General features: G+C 41.0%; 1 protein-coding gene across 1 annotated transcript in view; it reads left to right on the top strand.

Moving 5' to 3' along the window:
• The first annotated feature begins 2,290 nt into the window (after positions 1-2,290).
• The window catches only part of RAPGEF5 (Rap guanine nucleotide exchange factor 5), a 73,744-nt gene continuing 61,007 nt past the window's right edge, over positions 2,291-15,027 (top strand). The window contains exon 1 of the mRNA XM_047097277.1: positions 2,291-2,582. Within this exon, the coding sequence (XP_046953233.1) occupies positions 2,291-2,582 (292 nt within the window). The remainder of the gene's footprint in view (positions 2,583-15,027) is intronic.

Here is a 15,027-nt window from a genome sequence, read left to right as displayed (position 1 = left end):
CCCATGGAAGTTAATAATGCCATATATCACGTGCATGTAGAATGTAAAATGTACTTCGGAATGACAGCAGGCTCATATAAAATGAATATTGGCTTACGATGAGAGGAAAACCAGGGAAAGATTTTTGTCCTTTCAGATCTACTGTTGAGTGAATTATTTGTTTCCTTGTCTCGGTATCTCAGACCCATATTGTGCCTTTTTTTTTTCTCTTTTTGGTCAATATATGCCCCTCTCTCCAGCCACCTTATTTCACTTCAACTACATGGATAACAAAAGAACCCCTTTGGAGAAATGAAAGATAGCAATTACACATTGGTATTCATGTTACAGGAGTCACACTGCCGTCCTCAGGGAGTTTAACAATGAATATCCAACATTAATTGCCACAGTAACTGAGCATCTGACCTTGCTGAAATGTAATACACCAGTTTTACATAGTAAAATTATTTGCCGCTAAAAGATATTTTTAATTATCATAAAATGTTTACAGTGACCCGTATTTTTTTATTTTTGTCTCTACATTTTCTTGGGAATCAGGACATCAACAGTTGAAACCATAATTTTATCAATGATTTGGTTGACACTTAAGGCAAGATAAGTGCCTTCGTATCCTTATGAAAGGTGAATAAAATACATTGACATCCCTGTTAGATCTATGGCGCTGATTAATAAAGTATAGCGGACTTAGTACATTTTACCCATTGGGGAAAATTTTGTTTTTAATGTTTGCACCTAATTTTAGGTTGGATTTTCTGCCAGCGGCAGAAACATGGTAGGAACTCTGGGGCAAGTTTCCCTTTTGAAAGAGGTGACATCATTTTTAAGGTGAAGCCTACTTTCAACTTTTCTTTCTTGAATCTTTTGCTCAAATCCTCAGAAATACAGAAGCTAGGTTTTCTGACATGCATTTTACAGTTCTTTTTTTCCTGGACTACCTTCCCCTTGCTGGGTGTCACACACTGGGAGAATTTCACACTATGTACTCTGGAAGTGTTCATCCCTCAGGGTCGGGCTCTACACTGCTGGGTCAGCAGTGAGCCGGACTCCCAACAGAGAGCCGCGTCAGCGGGCCATGCAGGCTCTGGGCTGTGGAAGCTGTGTGTGCAGAAATGAGTGATTGTTCAGCCTTCTCTCCTTTTTAAAAGGGACTGAGGTGAAGAAAGTCAGTGCACTCACCCATGACATGCGAATTTCAGCCTAGATGAGATTTTAACTAGAGATCCATTTTTGCTTGTATTCCGGCAAAACTGGTACATGATAAATTTGAAGACCATCTTATGTCCGGGGAGGGGGGGGGGCGGAAATGAACGAAACGATAGAATGGGCAGTTTTTTGCCCACCTTTTAAAGTAAGGCTGTGATGTAAATGAATATAGTATGTGTTCACTATAACTACTAAATAGGGCTTGCTCATTGTTTTAGTGTTTAAATGATTTATGACTTGCCAGTTTTAATATGGCGAATGTTTAATAAGCATTGACAAGACAAAAGAGAAGACACGTGCAATTAATATGTTGTGTTTTTCTGAAACTTTGAACTTTGGATTCCTTAATTCAAATCATTCAGGTAGTTTTAAAAGTGAACTCTCTGAATCCAAGCCCCACTTTATTTACTTTTTCCCTTTTCCTTTACAGTATCTATGTCTCCCAAATGCTTTATGTGTCCATAGAACTTGAACCTGGACACTCTACCATTAGAGGGAGATTCCTGAGCAGACTTCTCTTTTTTACAGAATCTTTAAAGAAATCATGGTGGAAAGCAACTTGAGAAAACCCAGCTTCGGTTTACTCCTGTTTTTTCTAGGGTGGGGGTGGGGGGTTGTTTTGTTCTGTTTGTGTTGGGTTTTTTTTTTTTTTGGTTTTTTGCCTGTGTAATTTTCTCTCCCTTTTTCCTCCCATCCATCGCTCCATCCCCAAACAAGCTGGATGAGGAAGTGGCCACGGTCCAGGTGAAGGAGCAGGAGAGGAACGTCCTGGTGCTGAAGAAGGTGCAGTGCTGTGGCCCAGCCCCCCTGGCCGGTGGCAGCGGCAGCGCCGAGAGTGATTGGAGGTGAGTTCGCACCGCGGCACGCGCTCCTGTTTCCTCGGCTCTGCCTGCCTCCCCTTCTCTCGCTCCATCTCACTCGCTCCCGCTGCCTCCCGTCCCTCCCTCCCTCTTTTCTCTCCGCCTCTCGAGCGTTCTAGCTGACTGCAGAGCTCTTGGCAGCCAGATGGACTCAGTTCCCAGCGAAAGGACAGAGATGGCAAGATCTTTTAGCTCTTAGGGGATGCCTTTGTTAGTAGTCGTTCACAATGGGCAGCTCCCGGCTGAGGGTCTTTGACCCTCATCTAGAGAGGAAGGAATCCGCAGCGCTCTCAGACCGAGAGCTGCCCTTGCCTACCTTCGATGTGCCTTATTTCAAATACATTGACGAGGAGGATGAGGACGATGAATGGAGCAGCCGCTCGCAGTCTTCCACCGAGGATGACTCCGTGGACTCTCTGCTCTCTGACAGATACGTGGTCGTGTCCGGGACCCCCGAGAAGATTTTGGAGCACCTTTTGAATGACTTGCACCTGGAAGAAGTCCAGGACAAAGAAACAGGTAAGGGGGGGGGGTGTCTCCAGCTTCCAGACTCACAGCTGCAGCTGCCCTTGTCAATATCCTTAGGGGCAAGGCTCCCACTGTAGCCTAAATCAGCATGGGCAGAAACAGCATATGCTTTGTGTGCCTCCCCCCTTGGCCTCGTGCTGTTTTGTTTCAATCCAGTAAATGGACACATGTAGATCTAAGCAGCTGCCTGGGAAGTCGCTGTACAAAGAAAACGGTAAGAAGGCAGATGTTCTTGTGTCTTTGGCAATTTTTACCGAATCTCACCTAAAGGCAGTTGGCAAGAGGCCAGCATCTTAATAGCCAGTGTTCCTTGGGAAGAAATACAAGCGACAAGCATTCACCTGGCCTGTGGGAAGTGCTGAGCTGAGGGGAGCAGCCTCCCTGCAGAAACGTCAACAATTAATGCAACTACTCAGCAACTATAAGCCTCGCAGCAACTTCTGCCTTTTTCCAGGTGATTTACAAACTGCTCAGAGCAAGCCCTGCTGTGCAGAATATCATCCTCATAGCTTGGCAGACCAGAAACTATAATTCACTGAAGGCTTATTGATCAGACTTCTTGTCCTTTCTCTTTAATCTGGGAGCAAAATACCCATTTAGCTTTGTCACCCTTGCATTTTGGGAAACACTATCATTTGCATTTACAAAATAACCTAATCATGCTTCCTTTATCACCAAAGGGCAAGTACGTACATCTTTTAACCAAAATTCTCTTAACAAATTTGTAATTTGTTCCAGCATGGAACATCATTCCAATGAATAGGCCTCTGTCTATAACTTGATCTGACTAAAATGCACTTTTTGCTGTTATCACAGCACTTGTGATATCCACAGTTTACAGTATACTGACTGCATCAATAAAAAGTGTTTGTAGGTTGAATTCCTGCAGGGTAACACCTTAGGTTTTTCCCTTGTAGGAAAGATTGTGAAATGACAGCGCAGGTGGGAGCAAGTTTCCTTAGGTCCCAGTAGTTTTGTTTTGTTTTGTTTTTCTCTTCTCCTTTTGTCCGAACCTGATGTCTGGCTCTAAATTGCATTGTGAAGGACATTTCAAGAAACAAAGTTGTGTGAAATGTGTAAGTGAGTTAAAAACAAGAAAAGGAAAATGACCTAATCTCCTATCCTACAGTAATGTTACACTTTGATCTCAGTATTCAAATAGACACTTTATTTTGGGGTCTGGGTGGGGGGGATCACTAGTTGTCATTTATACACAGGCTGAAAGAAAAACATTCTCATGGCATTGGCTGGCATTTGTTTTTGCATGTCTATTGATTGATATTTTGTGCATTTGAGCACTATTCCCATGTTCTATATATAGCAGATACAATCATCATGGAACTGGGCATAATTTTCCATGTACTGATTACCATACTGGTTTACACAGGTGGTTTGGACTAGGTTATAGGAAATAATCTGCAAAAGGACACCTTTCAATGTGGATACATATTTGGGGAGATTGAATGCTTGCTTCTTTTTAATAGTACCCACGGTTCTCTATAATGTGAGAATTTGTGTCTAGGTCATATTAGTAAGTGTAAAAATTATTTACAAATATTTTTTAGTTTATTTATTTTTGAGAGAGTGAGACAGACAGAGTGCAGGCAGGGGAGGGGCAGAGAGAGAGGGAGACACAGAATCCCAAGCAGGCTTCAGACTCTGAGCTGTCAGCACAGAGCCCGACGCAGGGCTTGAACCCACAGACCGCGAGATCGTGACCTGAGCCGAAGTGGGACGCTTAACTGACTGAGCCACCCAGGCTCCCGATAAGTGTAAAAATTATTACAGCCAGTGTTAGTCCTAATTTGATTTCCTTTTTCTTTCTTTCTAATCCCCATTGGGTTTTTGAGAAAGACGGCCTAGGTGGCAACTAACAAGTTCCCACTGTTTAACACTGGGAATGAGAAATCACTCTGATTACTAATGCTAGGAGTTGGCCACTGCTGGAAATGATGTTGTGCGTGGTGTCTAGTGACTGTTATACCAACACTGGGGTCAAATGTGTCACTTTAGCCGTGTGCTCAGCAAAGCAAAGCAAAGCAAAGAGGACCAGAGCTCAGTGGCTTGTCCTAAGCCAGGCAAGAAGACCCCTGTCAAGTTCAGCCTCTCCTCATTTTTACTCATTTCCTCAGAGTTTTCAGAGGATGCATGAGACTTCAGATTTTTGTAGCGACACTTGAAGAAAGCATAGTAGCAACTTTTCCTCCAATTCAAGGAGAACTTTATGAAAATGAAAAGTCAAACTTATGAGATTGATGGGTGTGTAATAGGGAGGCCTAAGTGAAGTCCCATGTGGTTCTTCAAAACTTCACATACAGCACTTGGAGAAAATACAACAGAAAAGCCAGCATGTGGTTTTTGTTGCTAAAATGAAAAAGAAATATCATATATATATAAATAAAATAAATTTCGTGGGCAAATTGAAGAATAGTGGTTTTTAGTTTGTGCTAGTTTGAATACTAGATGAATCTCATATTGAAAGTAACCGAGGCCTCTTGTTACCAACAGAGGTGAATTTTAGTTATTTTGGCCAGGCTGGCAACCCTTATCATAAAAGGCCTATGTGTGCAAGAGCCTAATAGCATCGTATAAACATATGGAAGACAGATGGAGGAAAATGAGAAGGGGCTGCAATAAAAGTATACAGCAGCGTTTTTATGTTCTTAAGCACCCCTTTTAGAGAGAGGGAGCCATATGGGGCCAGCTGGGGCCATATGGTGGTCGTCCACATGGCCTCGATGCCAATGAGGAGGAAAGGGCATGTGGGAGGACGTAAGTGCTCCTGGAGACTGGGATGAGTCTGTTCTGGGTTCTTACATTCCTGTACCCACCAGAGGTTGGGGAAAATAATGGTGCAAGAGATGGAATTTCCCCTCCCTCTGCCACAAAACTTACTTAGTTGTGAAAATGTAAGTGCAAGGCCCAATAAAAGACCTTCTGCACTCACAGAGGAGCAGTTGAAGTGATTACTAATTGATGTTAACGTGCAAGTGGAAAAACGTTGACTTAATTGAATGGACTAGGAAAGAGAATGGCAGAGCGGTTGACCTAATGTATTCCTGTTGTTACCTGAGTCCAGAATAGAAAACAATATATAGTGTTCTATCACCGTATGAATGAAGTCAAACTGAGTTTTAAAAGCAAAAATAATGTCAGAGATGCTTTTTTAAAAGCAGCCTACTAATGATTTCCCTAAATGGTTAGTTCCACACAACGCATAGCATGTGTGTTTTCTCATAATCCCCTCTATGTGTGCCTTTCCTCCCTTATAGAACTAGGCATAAGGGCTCTTTGCACGATTAGCTGTAGAATGAAGAATGAATGAATGAATGATTCTTCATTGTTTCAGATGGAAAAACCGGCCACTGGATATCTATTTCTGAACATGGAAAGTGACAGAAGCAGCTTTCAAAGATTACCTTTTCTGTCAAGGTTCAGGTTCTGACTTAAACATTTGGAATGACAGGGAAAAATCAAGCAGCTCTGTCTTTCATCTTCCCAGAGGGTAGACATCACTGAGCATTCTCAGCCCAGGACAATGACAAAGCGGGCAAGGAGAAAGAAAAACAAGGAATTGTGAGTAGAGGCTGGAGGGATAGAAGAGCGAGTCCTCCCACCCCCTCCACCCCCCAGCCAGCCCTGGTCTATAAGGTCTACAGGGTTCCTGCTCCTAGTTAACTCTTTGCCCTCCCTGGAAAGGATACAGTATGTTTTGTTTAGGGATACTACTGTTGGGAATAATGACTTCTGGTTCAAAGTAGGGGGGAAATTATGTATTGGATGGATTACATCAAGAAAAACCTTCTTATTGATTTTTCTTTTTGAATCTGCATTATGACAAATCTACCTCAGGGAGAACACAAGGGGAAATACATTATTTGCTCCCCTCTTTTTTTCCATTTCCTTATTCTTTATGCGTCCTTTTGAAGCAAACGCACTCAAGGTTACAGGTTTTTAAGAAAAGCGAACAGAGAATAGGATGGTTGGGACCAGCTCAATCCTATTAGGCTTGACCTGCTTTCTTCAGAGTGTGGCTGGTTTGGTTACTTGACAAGTAACTCACATAGTCTGTGGTCGGATACTCGGTGTGCAAATGCCTACTTTTGCCTCAGTGTTGGTGCTATGCTTTCAGCAGCACCTAGGAGGTTGAGCACATCATTGAGGAACTGAGTCCCTTATCTTTGTAGTGAGGCAACAATGAAAGTACCTGGCTTATATTTAGGGGTGTCTCACTCCATCGATAGAGTCCAGAAGTTAATCTGCATTGCCAGCTTAATGGCTTTTTTTAGGGCAATGCACTGGTAGAACCTTGAGGAAAGCTAGGACAGGCACTTCATTTTTTATTAACTCTTTTAATCTTCTTCCTGGCTAGCACCAAGCCTGTCATAAGCACTTGATGCATATTTCTTGGGAAGAAAAATTAAGAATGCCTTTCTCCCGGTCATTGGAAAGAGAGAAGATAATTTAGGTGAATTTCTTCCTTGATTCCCTTACCTTTTAGGATTTCTGGAAAGATTTTTGTTACTTCTGTGCCAGGCTGCCTCTGGGAAGAAGACAGTAATAACTGTGAAGCATAGCTTTTGCAGAACTAAAACTTGTTGAGACTAGGCATAGAAAATTCTTAGATGGTGGTACACCTGGGTCCCACCCCAGCGATTCTGATTCAGTAGGCCTGAGATGGGACCTAAGCTTTACTGGCTTTAAAAGCTCCCCAAGTGATGCTGATATGCAGCCAGATATGAGAGCCACGGAAATAGAACATTGACCTTGTCTCATTACCGCCCCACCCCCAGCAGCTTTTTAAGATTTATTCCAAGTTTCTAATAGTTTCAAATATATATTTGCCTCGGAGTGAGGGGCATCATTTCCCCTTTCCTCCACTTCCCCTCTACTCTCCAACCCCTCTTCGGGGCTTTATGTCCACTGGTCAGCCTCATGTCCACTGGTCCCTGTCCCTGAGCCTCTGCAGCCTAACAATTTCACAATTTACAAACCTACCCGATTGGTCCATCCACTGAAGTGATGTTTTTAAAAAAGGAAAAAAATCGGGGGAGACAGAGGTCCTGGACACACAGCTGTTTATTCGACTTCTCAGTGTTTGGAATGAGGAGGTGATGATAGAGTGAACCAAACCCACTTGGATTTTTGGCAGGATTCTGTCACACCATAAAAATCCTTGGGTGGCCCTTATGTCTCACAGCCAAGATGCTTACTTCTGCAAGAAATAGTGTTTTTAGGAAGGAGAAAAACTCTGCACATGGCAGAGTAGAAAGGGTACTAAATTGAGATTCTGAAGTCTGGGGTCCCCCCCAGATCTGGGCTCCTGAGACCTTGAGCAAACCATACAAAAGATGGTCTTTGAGATATCTTTCATCACTAAAACACCTTCACTCAAAAGGATCTAATCAACATCTTTCCAAATGTCACAGAACCATAGAATTCCAGATCTGGAGGAGAGACCCTAGAATTCATGCAGACAGTTTCCGGAAGCTTGTGGTCACTTTACGCTGAAATCACTATCACTTACCCATTGTACAAGGATGTTAGCTATTTAGTCTACCTTCATATTCTATTATTGCTGCCTGTCTTTGGACTCAAAGCAGTTAGAATGTTGATGGGGGAGGAAGCTTGGAACCCATGCTCAGTGGCCATACCTGGTGGTGATTTATGTGTGTTTGTGTATAACCTTGCTCAGTGGGAAACTTTTTAAGTTCCTTTGAGAATTTATATACTATAACATTTCCAAAGAATGGCTTTGATTTATCACCTACTAGTAAAATCCATTTATAGAATTTTATTACCAAGCCATCTTGGGATATTCAGAAATAGTCTGTTGCCAAGGAAAACTGGCAGTTTTGCCCCAGTGGTGAAATATACTACATCCTATCTTTTATACTAGCCATCCCCATAATTTACTTTTAACTTTATACACTAATTCTGTGATAAAATATAACCGTGCATTTTTAATTACTCAATTTCTGTATGCCCATGAATGAATACCTTAGGAATAATTAATTCCTTCATTTTGCAAATATCTTTAACTTCTTTATGTCCTAGATGTGGGGGATGCAGTTGTAAACAAACTCCTTACCTTCATGGGGTTTATATTCCAGTGGGAGGATTCAGACAAAAAAGCAAATAGGAAAATAGTGGATATTAAATGTTAACCAGTATCATTACAGGCACTATTTTAGGATCACTATATCCACATGTCTTTAAAAATAAGCTAGAGGAGGGGCGCCTGGGTGGCGCAGTCGGTTAAGCGTCCGACTTCAGCCAGGTCACGATCTCGCGGTTCGTGAGTTCGAGCCCCGCGTCGGGCTCTGGGCTGATGGCCCAGAGCCTGGAGCCTGTTTCCGATTCTGTGTCTCCCTCTCTCTCTGCCCCTCCCCCGTTCATGCTCTGTCTCTCTCTGTCCCAAAAATAAATAAATGTTGAAAAAAAATTTAAAAAAAAATAAGCTAGAGGAAATTTTGATGTATTAAAGTATTTTAGAGAATTAACATGAAACTATTGGTTATTTTCAACAAAGTTCAGAACCAAAGGACATAGACTTAATTGAAAAAAAAGAGAAAAGACATTTGAGGGGTGCCTGGGTGGCTCAGTCTGTTGAGGGTCTGACTCTTGGCTCAGGTCATGATCTCACAATTCCTGAGTTCGAGCCACACATCCGGCTTGGTGCTGTCAGGCTGTCAATGCAGAGCCCTCTTTGGATCCTTTGTCTCCCTGTCTCCCTTCCCCTCCCCCACGGTGCGTGCACGAGCTCTCTTGCTCTCTCAAAAATAAACATTAATAAAAAAGAAGAAGATGGGGGCGCCTGGGTGGCTCAGTCGGTTAAGCGTCCGACTTCAGCTCAGGTCATGATCTCGCGGTCCGTGAGTTCGAGCCCCAGAGCCTGGAGCCTGCTTCTGATTCTGTGTCTCCCTCTCTCTCTGCCCCTCCCCCGTTCATGCTCTGTCTCAAAAATAAATAAACGTTAAAAAGAAAAAAAAAATTTTTAAAAAAAGAAGAAGATGGGGTACCTGGGTGGCTCAGCCAGTTGGGTGACTGACTTCGGCTCAGGTCATGATCTCACGGTCCATGGGTTTGAACCCCACATCAGGCTGTGTGCCGAAAGCTCGGAGCCTGGAGCCTGCTTCCGATTCTCTGTCTCCCTCTCTCTCTCTGCCCCTCCCCTGCTCATGCTCTGTCTCTAGCTCTCAAAAATAAAGATTAAAAAAGAAAGAAATTTGAAATAGGTATAGGTGTCCCCAGATGGTAGTAGCTGGAAATACAAGCCGTAGAATCTGCATCCACGGAAATGTTTGATACCATCTTTTAACATCTTCACCTGTGAAAATAACTTTTTCATAGACATATAACTAGATAGGTTGCCATTTGAGGTCTTTTTCAGCTTTATGAAACTGCCACATTTAAATATGAGGTTAATTTTGTTTGCATACATGCTTTAATAAAAAAGTCAACAGCAGAATAAATTCATTAGCACCAACTCCAGCCCCCGTGGGTATGCCTGAGATGCTGAGCATCGCTGTTCAGTGAAGGCTTACTTTGCCAGATAAAGCCAAGGCTTGAGATAGCTATCCACAGTTACCGTGAAAATCCCCAAAGTGCTGTTGAGACAAAGCTGGAGGTAAAAGTGTTCATGGGAAAATATAGTTTCTGCTCTGCTGTATACTCTGTACTGTGGGTTTTGTTTTGGTTTGGTTTGGGGGCAATTCCCTTAACTTCCCTCCCTGTTACTAATATGCAGAATTATTACGGAGACCATAATTGAAGCATTGGGAGACTTTGTAAATTAATGTTGACAAATAATGAGATAATTAGAATTATGTAGAAGTTTTCTTCTCAGTTGCCTCATTAACAAAAGCAGAGGACTTAGGCCACGTGATGTTTGAGGTCCCTTCCAGATTTGGGAGCCAGGATTTGGAAATTACTCAAGATAGCCCTCCATTTATCCAAACATCCTCTCCATCAGATGGATTATTTTATTTATTCATAAACTTTTTATTTTTTATTTGAGAAAGAGTGAGCATGCACAAGTAGAGGAGGGAGGAAAGGGGGGGGAGAGAGAGAAAGAAAGAGAGAGAGAGAGAGAGAGAGAGAGAGAGAGAGAGAGAGAGAATCTTAAGCAGGCTCCATGCTCAGTGTGGAGCCCGATGTGGGGCTCAATCTCATGACCTAGGGATCATGACCTGAGCTGAAATCAAGAGCTGGATGCTCAACCAACTGAACCACTCAGGTGCCCTGCAGATGGATCTTTTTACAGGATAATTATCCCCAGCTCATGGACATAGAAGCTAAGGTAGAAGTTAACTAAGCTGCTACAGAGATAGAATGATCATTTGAATCTGGAAATGAACCCAGGTGTATCCCTAGCTTTATTCCAGAGATCATTTTTTTCTAGTGAATAGAGTCATGGATAAAAGGCGTAATGGAAGTAAAAACATACCATTCAACTCTAGCTATAAACCCCAAATCAGGTGCTTCAGTAACTACTTAAGAGTGCTCTAATCTCCGCACAAAGACCTGCTTCTTGGTTTCCAGCTGTGAGCAGGATGGCCACTGGGTGAGCTAAGGGCTTCAAGAAAGTTACAAAAGAAGGGAAGGAAGAGACCCTAATACTAGCTGATGCTATGTCAGAACATTCGCATGAGAAGTGATTAAAAATCATATTTTGACCATGGATTTCATTTGAGGTACTCATCATCTGATCTAATCTATTCACACCACCTTTAAACATGTGATATTATGTATGATAACAAGGGAATTGATGCTTTTACGCTGCCAGTAGATCGTGGGTTAATTAATACTCTTGTTGGTAATGAAGCAAGGTGAAATGAAGTGAGACAGAGCTGAAGCATAAGGTCATTAACATACACTGATTAATAATGGAAATGTGAACGTTTCATTACCGCATAACCAATGGGCAAAGGAAGGTGTGTAATGGATGAAGATATAAGTAGGAGTACAGCATACTTTCCAGGCATACAATTCATATTTAGAATGCGAACAGATCACTGGAACGCATTTTTTTAATTTGCATCATTTTCATGTTGAATCCACACAACCTCTTCCCATATTTTGTGTTCAGCTATAGTCTAGAGCACACTAGAAGCAAACTAAAATATTGTAGGCTATGGAAAATTAATTTCAAGAGGATCTGAAGATAAGAAAGGGAAAATGAAATACATATGGAGCAAGAATTACCTGAGACGTTAAGTCTTAAGCCTCTTGACTCTAAGGATGTTGAAAAACCTGGACATCTCAACAAACTTCTAGATTTTCTTCTTTGAATACTTATAAGGAAAATATCACCACTTTCTGATGGTTTGAGTGAAGTTCTTATCCTAGAGCCTGGAGGTGAAGCAGAGGGTCTTTCAGAGTTTCCTTCACATGAATTCTAAGTGAAATTCACATGGGACTGCTGTTTCTGTAAAGTCAGTCCTGGTGGTGATGTTCTCAAACCGTGAACCATGAGGGGTTTTCTGTGTAAACTGCAGCCAGTGTGAGAGATGTAGAAATGAATGGGCTTTCTCTTTCATTCACTGCTGCACGTTTTATTTGCTTTATTTTCCTTATTTACATTTTATTTGCCTTCCCTTCACCTCAGATGCCCAATTTGATGACACCGTTAGGAACCTTGGGTATTTCTTTACAGTTGAGTAAATTTCTAATTTCCTAGAATGGCTGGAGGATAAATTATTACAAATAATAAAATACTCTGGTACATGAATCGTCAGTTTTCAAAGGATCTGAATATATAAAATTACAATCTATTTTGAAAGATAAATTATATAAAAGGCCCTGTCTGAAAAGACACAAAGTTCATGTAGAATCAATGAAGCCCTGAGAGTCTTCAGCTTTATTATTACAGGAAGAAAATACTGTCTTAAATCTATCTAGTCTCTTTGATACAGGATGCAGGTTGCTTTTGAAACACAGATCCTCAGTATAACTTGAATTTTCTCTCATAAAAATAAATTTGAGAAAGGTAACAGCTTGTTTAGTTCTCATATTCTGTCTCCCTAATATATACCTAGTAAGAATCTCTACAGTACAGATTTTCAGTTAGTTCGGTACTGATTTTTGTTCTTATATTTTGTTGTTTCCTTTTTGTTGTTGTTTTAAAAAGAAAATGGATTTCTATTCCTTTAAAAAAGTGATGCTTTTCCCAAATCTCCCAAGTTTGTAAAATTAACATATTTTCTTAGTTATGGGTCTTTGGGTATATTTAATACTGCACTGCAGACACTTACGATTTTGTTGGTGTCCCCCTGAATTTCCAGATACTTGTTTAAATGTGTGGTATAACACAGGCATGTTTAGAGTAGCAAATTGGAAGGAGCAACAGATTCTAAAATTCATGAAGATAAAATATGCCGTGTCAATAGAATTGGCAATCTAGTAATTTTAGCAAGGCCATAGTTTTACTGTAACATCACCAACTGAAGTTACTGGAGTCTAAGTCAATGTCAAAGGATGAAAAAACCTCTTTTCTCTTTCTCCGTGTCTCTCTCTCTCTCTCTCTCTCTCAGAGATCTTGTGTGTCACTTCCCCAGACATTTGAAAGATTTGAAGTGAGATCATACGATGTCCTTGTGTTATTTGAAATGCTGTGCCGGCGCGCCTGGGTGGCTCTGATGGTTAAGCGACTGGCTGTTGATTTCTGCTCAGGTCATGATCTCACAGTTGTGAGGTTGAGCCCCACATCAGGCTCTGCCCTGGCAGCATGGAGCCTGCTTGGAATTTTCTCTCTGTGTCTCTCTCTCCCTCTCCCCCTCTCCCCTTCTCCCTTCTTTCTTACCCCTCCCCTGCTCTCTCTCAAGATAAATAAACATTAAAAAACTAACCATAAAATGCTATGCCATCTTCCTCAAGTGAAACTAGCATTCTATCAGAAAAAAAAATTGTAAGTGATTTTTCTGTATAAGAGTGTGTACTTGAGGTAGTCTTCTAAGTGTGAGGGAGAAATGTTAGTGAATGGCAATTTGTTGATTATAATCACCGCATGTTAATCTCACAGCATGTTTCAATCGAATTATTGCTTCATTGAAAGGGTGCAGTGCCACAGAATTGCTGTAATTGACAACCACATGTCTGAAAGGGATATTCTTTGAGCAGGAGAATTTTTGCCTTTAACATACCTATAATTGAGCTTTTTCTCATTTCTCTTTGCAGTCTTTCTCATTATAACCTTCCCCTCCCATTTCCCATTATCCTCATTTTCTGCCCTTGGGGCTTTCTTGCTCTACAATTGAAACCATTCTTTTCATTCTGTTTGCAGCTTTTTGCCTTACACATAACGCTGCTTCTCGGCTGGCAGGCCTTCCCCCAAATCTTTCAATAAATATGAAATTAGAGGGAATGGTTAAATATGAGTGAACAGAAAATGTAGAAAACTAAAATATCTTGTAATCCCCAAAATATCTTATTGTAATCTGAATAGTGATAGAAAATTATTTTTAGAGCAATTCTGTATCTTTTTCTGCTTCAGACTTAACTGTTCTTGTCTGTTGTCTTCATACAGGATACTTTATGAATCTTTTAAATCCTTTAATCCTGTAAATGAGTTTCACTTAGAGTGAAGATGAAAAGTATAAGTTAAAATTGCCTATTGCATACTTGGCTGGGTATCTCTACTTAAGTTCTCAGCCTTAAGTGAGTGTCGTTTTTGGTGCAAGGGCTACATGTATCAGGACTCGTGATAGGTAGCAGTTCTAATATTAAAGCACCTGGTCTATTCCTTCAGTAATTACGTGCCTATCAGTGTGCCTTAAATAAATATACTTGTTATAAAGAGAGATTTGCTTAGTACTTAAAGCGAGTTAAATTTTTGCCCCTAAATTTTCTTGTCTTGCTTGATATCGATATCGATACCATCAATATAGTGTAACGTGTTTTGTCAAGAAAAAATAAGGAACATGATGAAGATTTTTTCGCGCTAATTTTGGATCTCTTCTCCAGAGTTGGACATAGAAAATGCACCCTCTTGTGTCTTGTTGCAATTTGATCTGAATTTAAAGGCATTGCAAGCCATTTTGTTTACCACTGTGTTGACTTCCGTAAAAATACTTTAGTTAGCTCAAGTTCTGCCAGTGCTGACTGGCATAATGCTAGCACACATCTCAGAATTGTTATGACGATTTGCTCTATTATAGTCTCCTAGGGAGTGTGTTTGTTCTTTTGGGGGAAAAAACATGCAAGGCAAACGTGTTCTTCATCAGCATATTCTAGAAATCCACAGTAGTGAGGTCAGGATAAATTCACAATACTTATCTCTCCTTAAATGTGCTTTGCCTGCTTTGATAATAGAGAAATGTGAGAAGCACTGCTTATCATGTGTTTGAGTTCCTGAAAATGTGCTTTGTATATATATGATTTGTTAATTTATTATTTGTTATTAGGAAGGCTGTATGTAACAGAAAAACTAATGGTA

The sequence above is a fragment of the Lynx rufus genome, unplaced genomic scaffold (assembly GCF_022079265.1).
Source record: "Lynx rufus isolate CCGP_SWC_20201006 ecotype Redwood Valley unplaced genomic scaffold, mLynRuf1.p SCAF_4, whole genome shotgun sequence".
NCBI lineage: Eukaryota > Metazoa > Chordata > Mammalia > Carnivora > Felidae > Lynx > Lynx rufus.
This window is presented reverse-complemented; position numbering and strand designations above follow the sequence as displayed.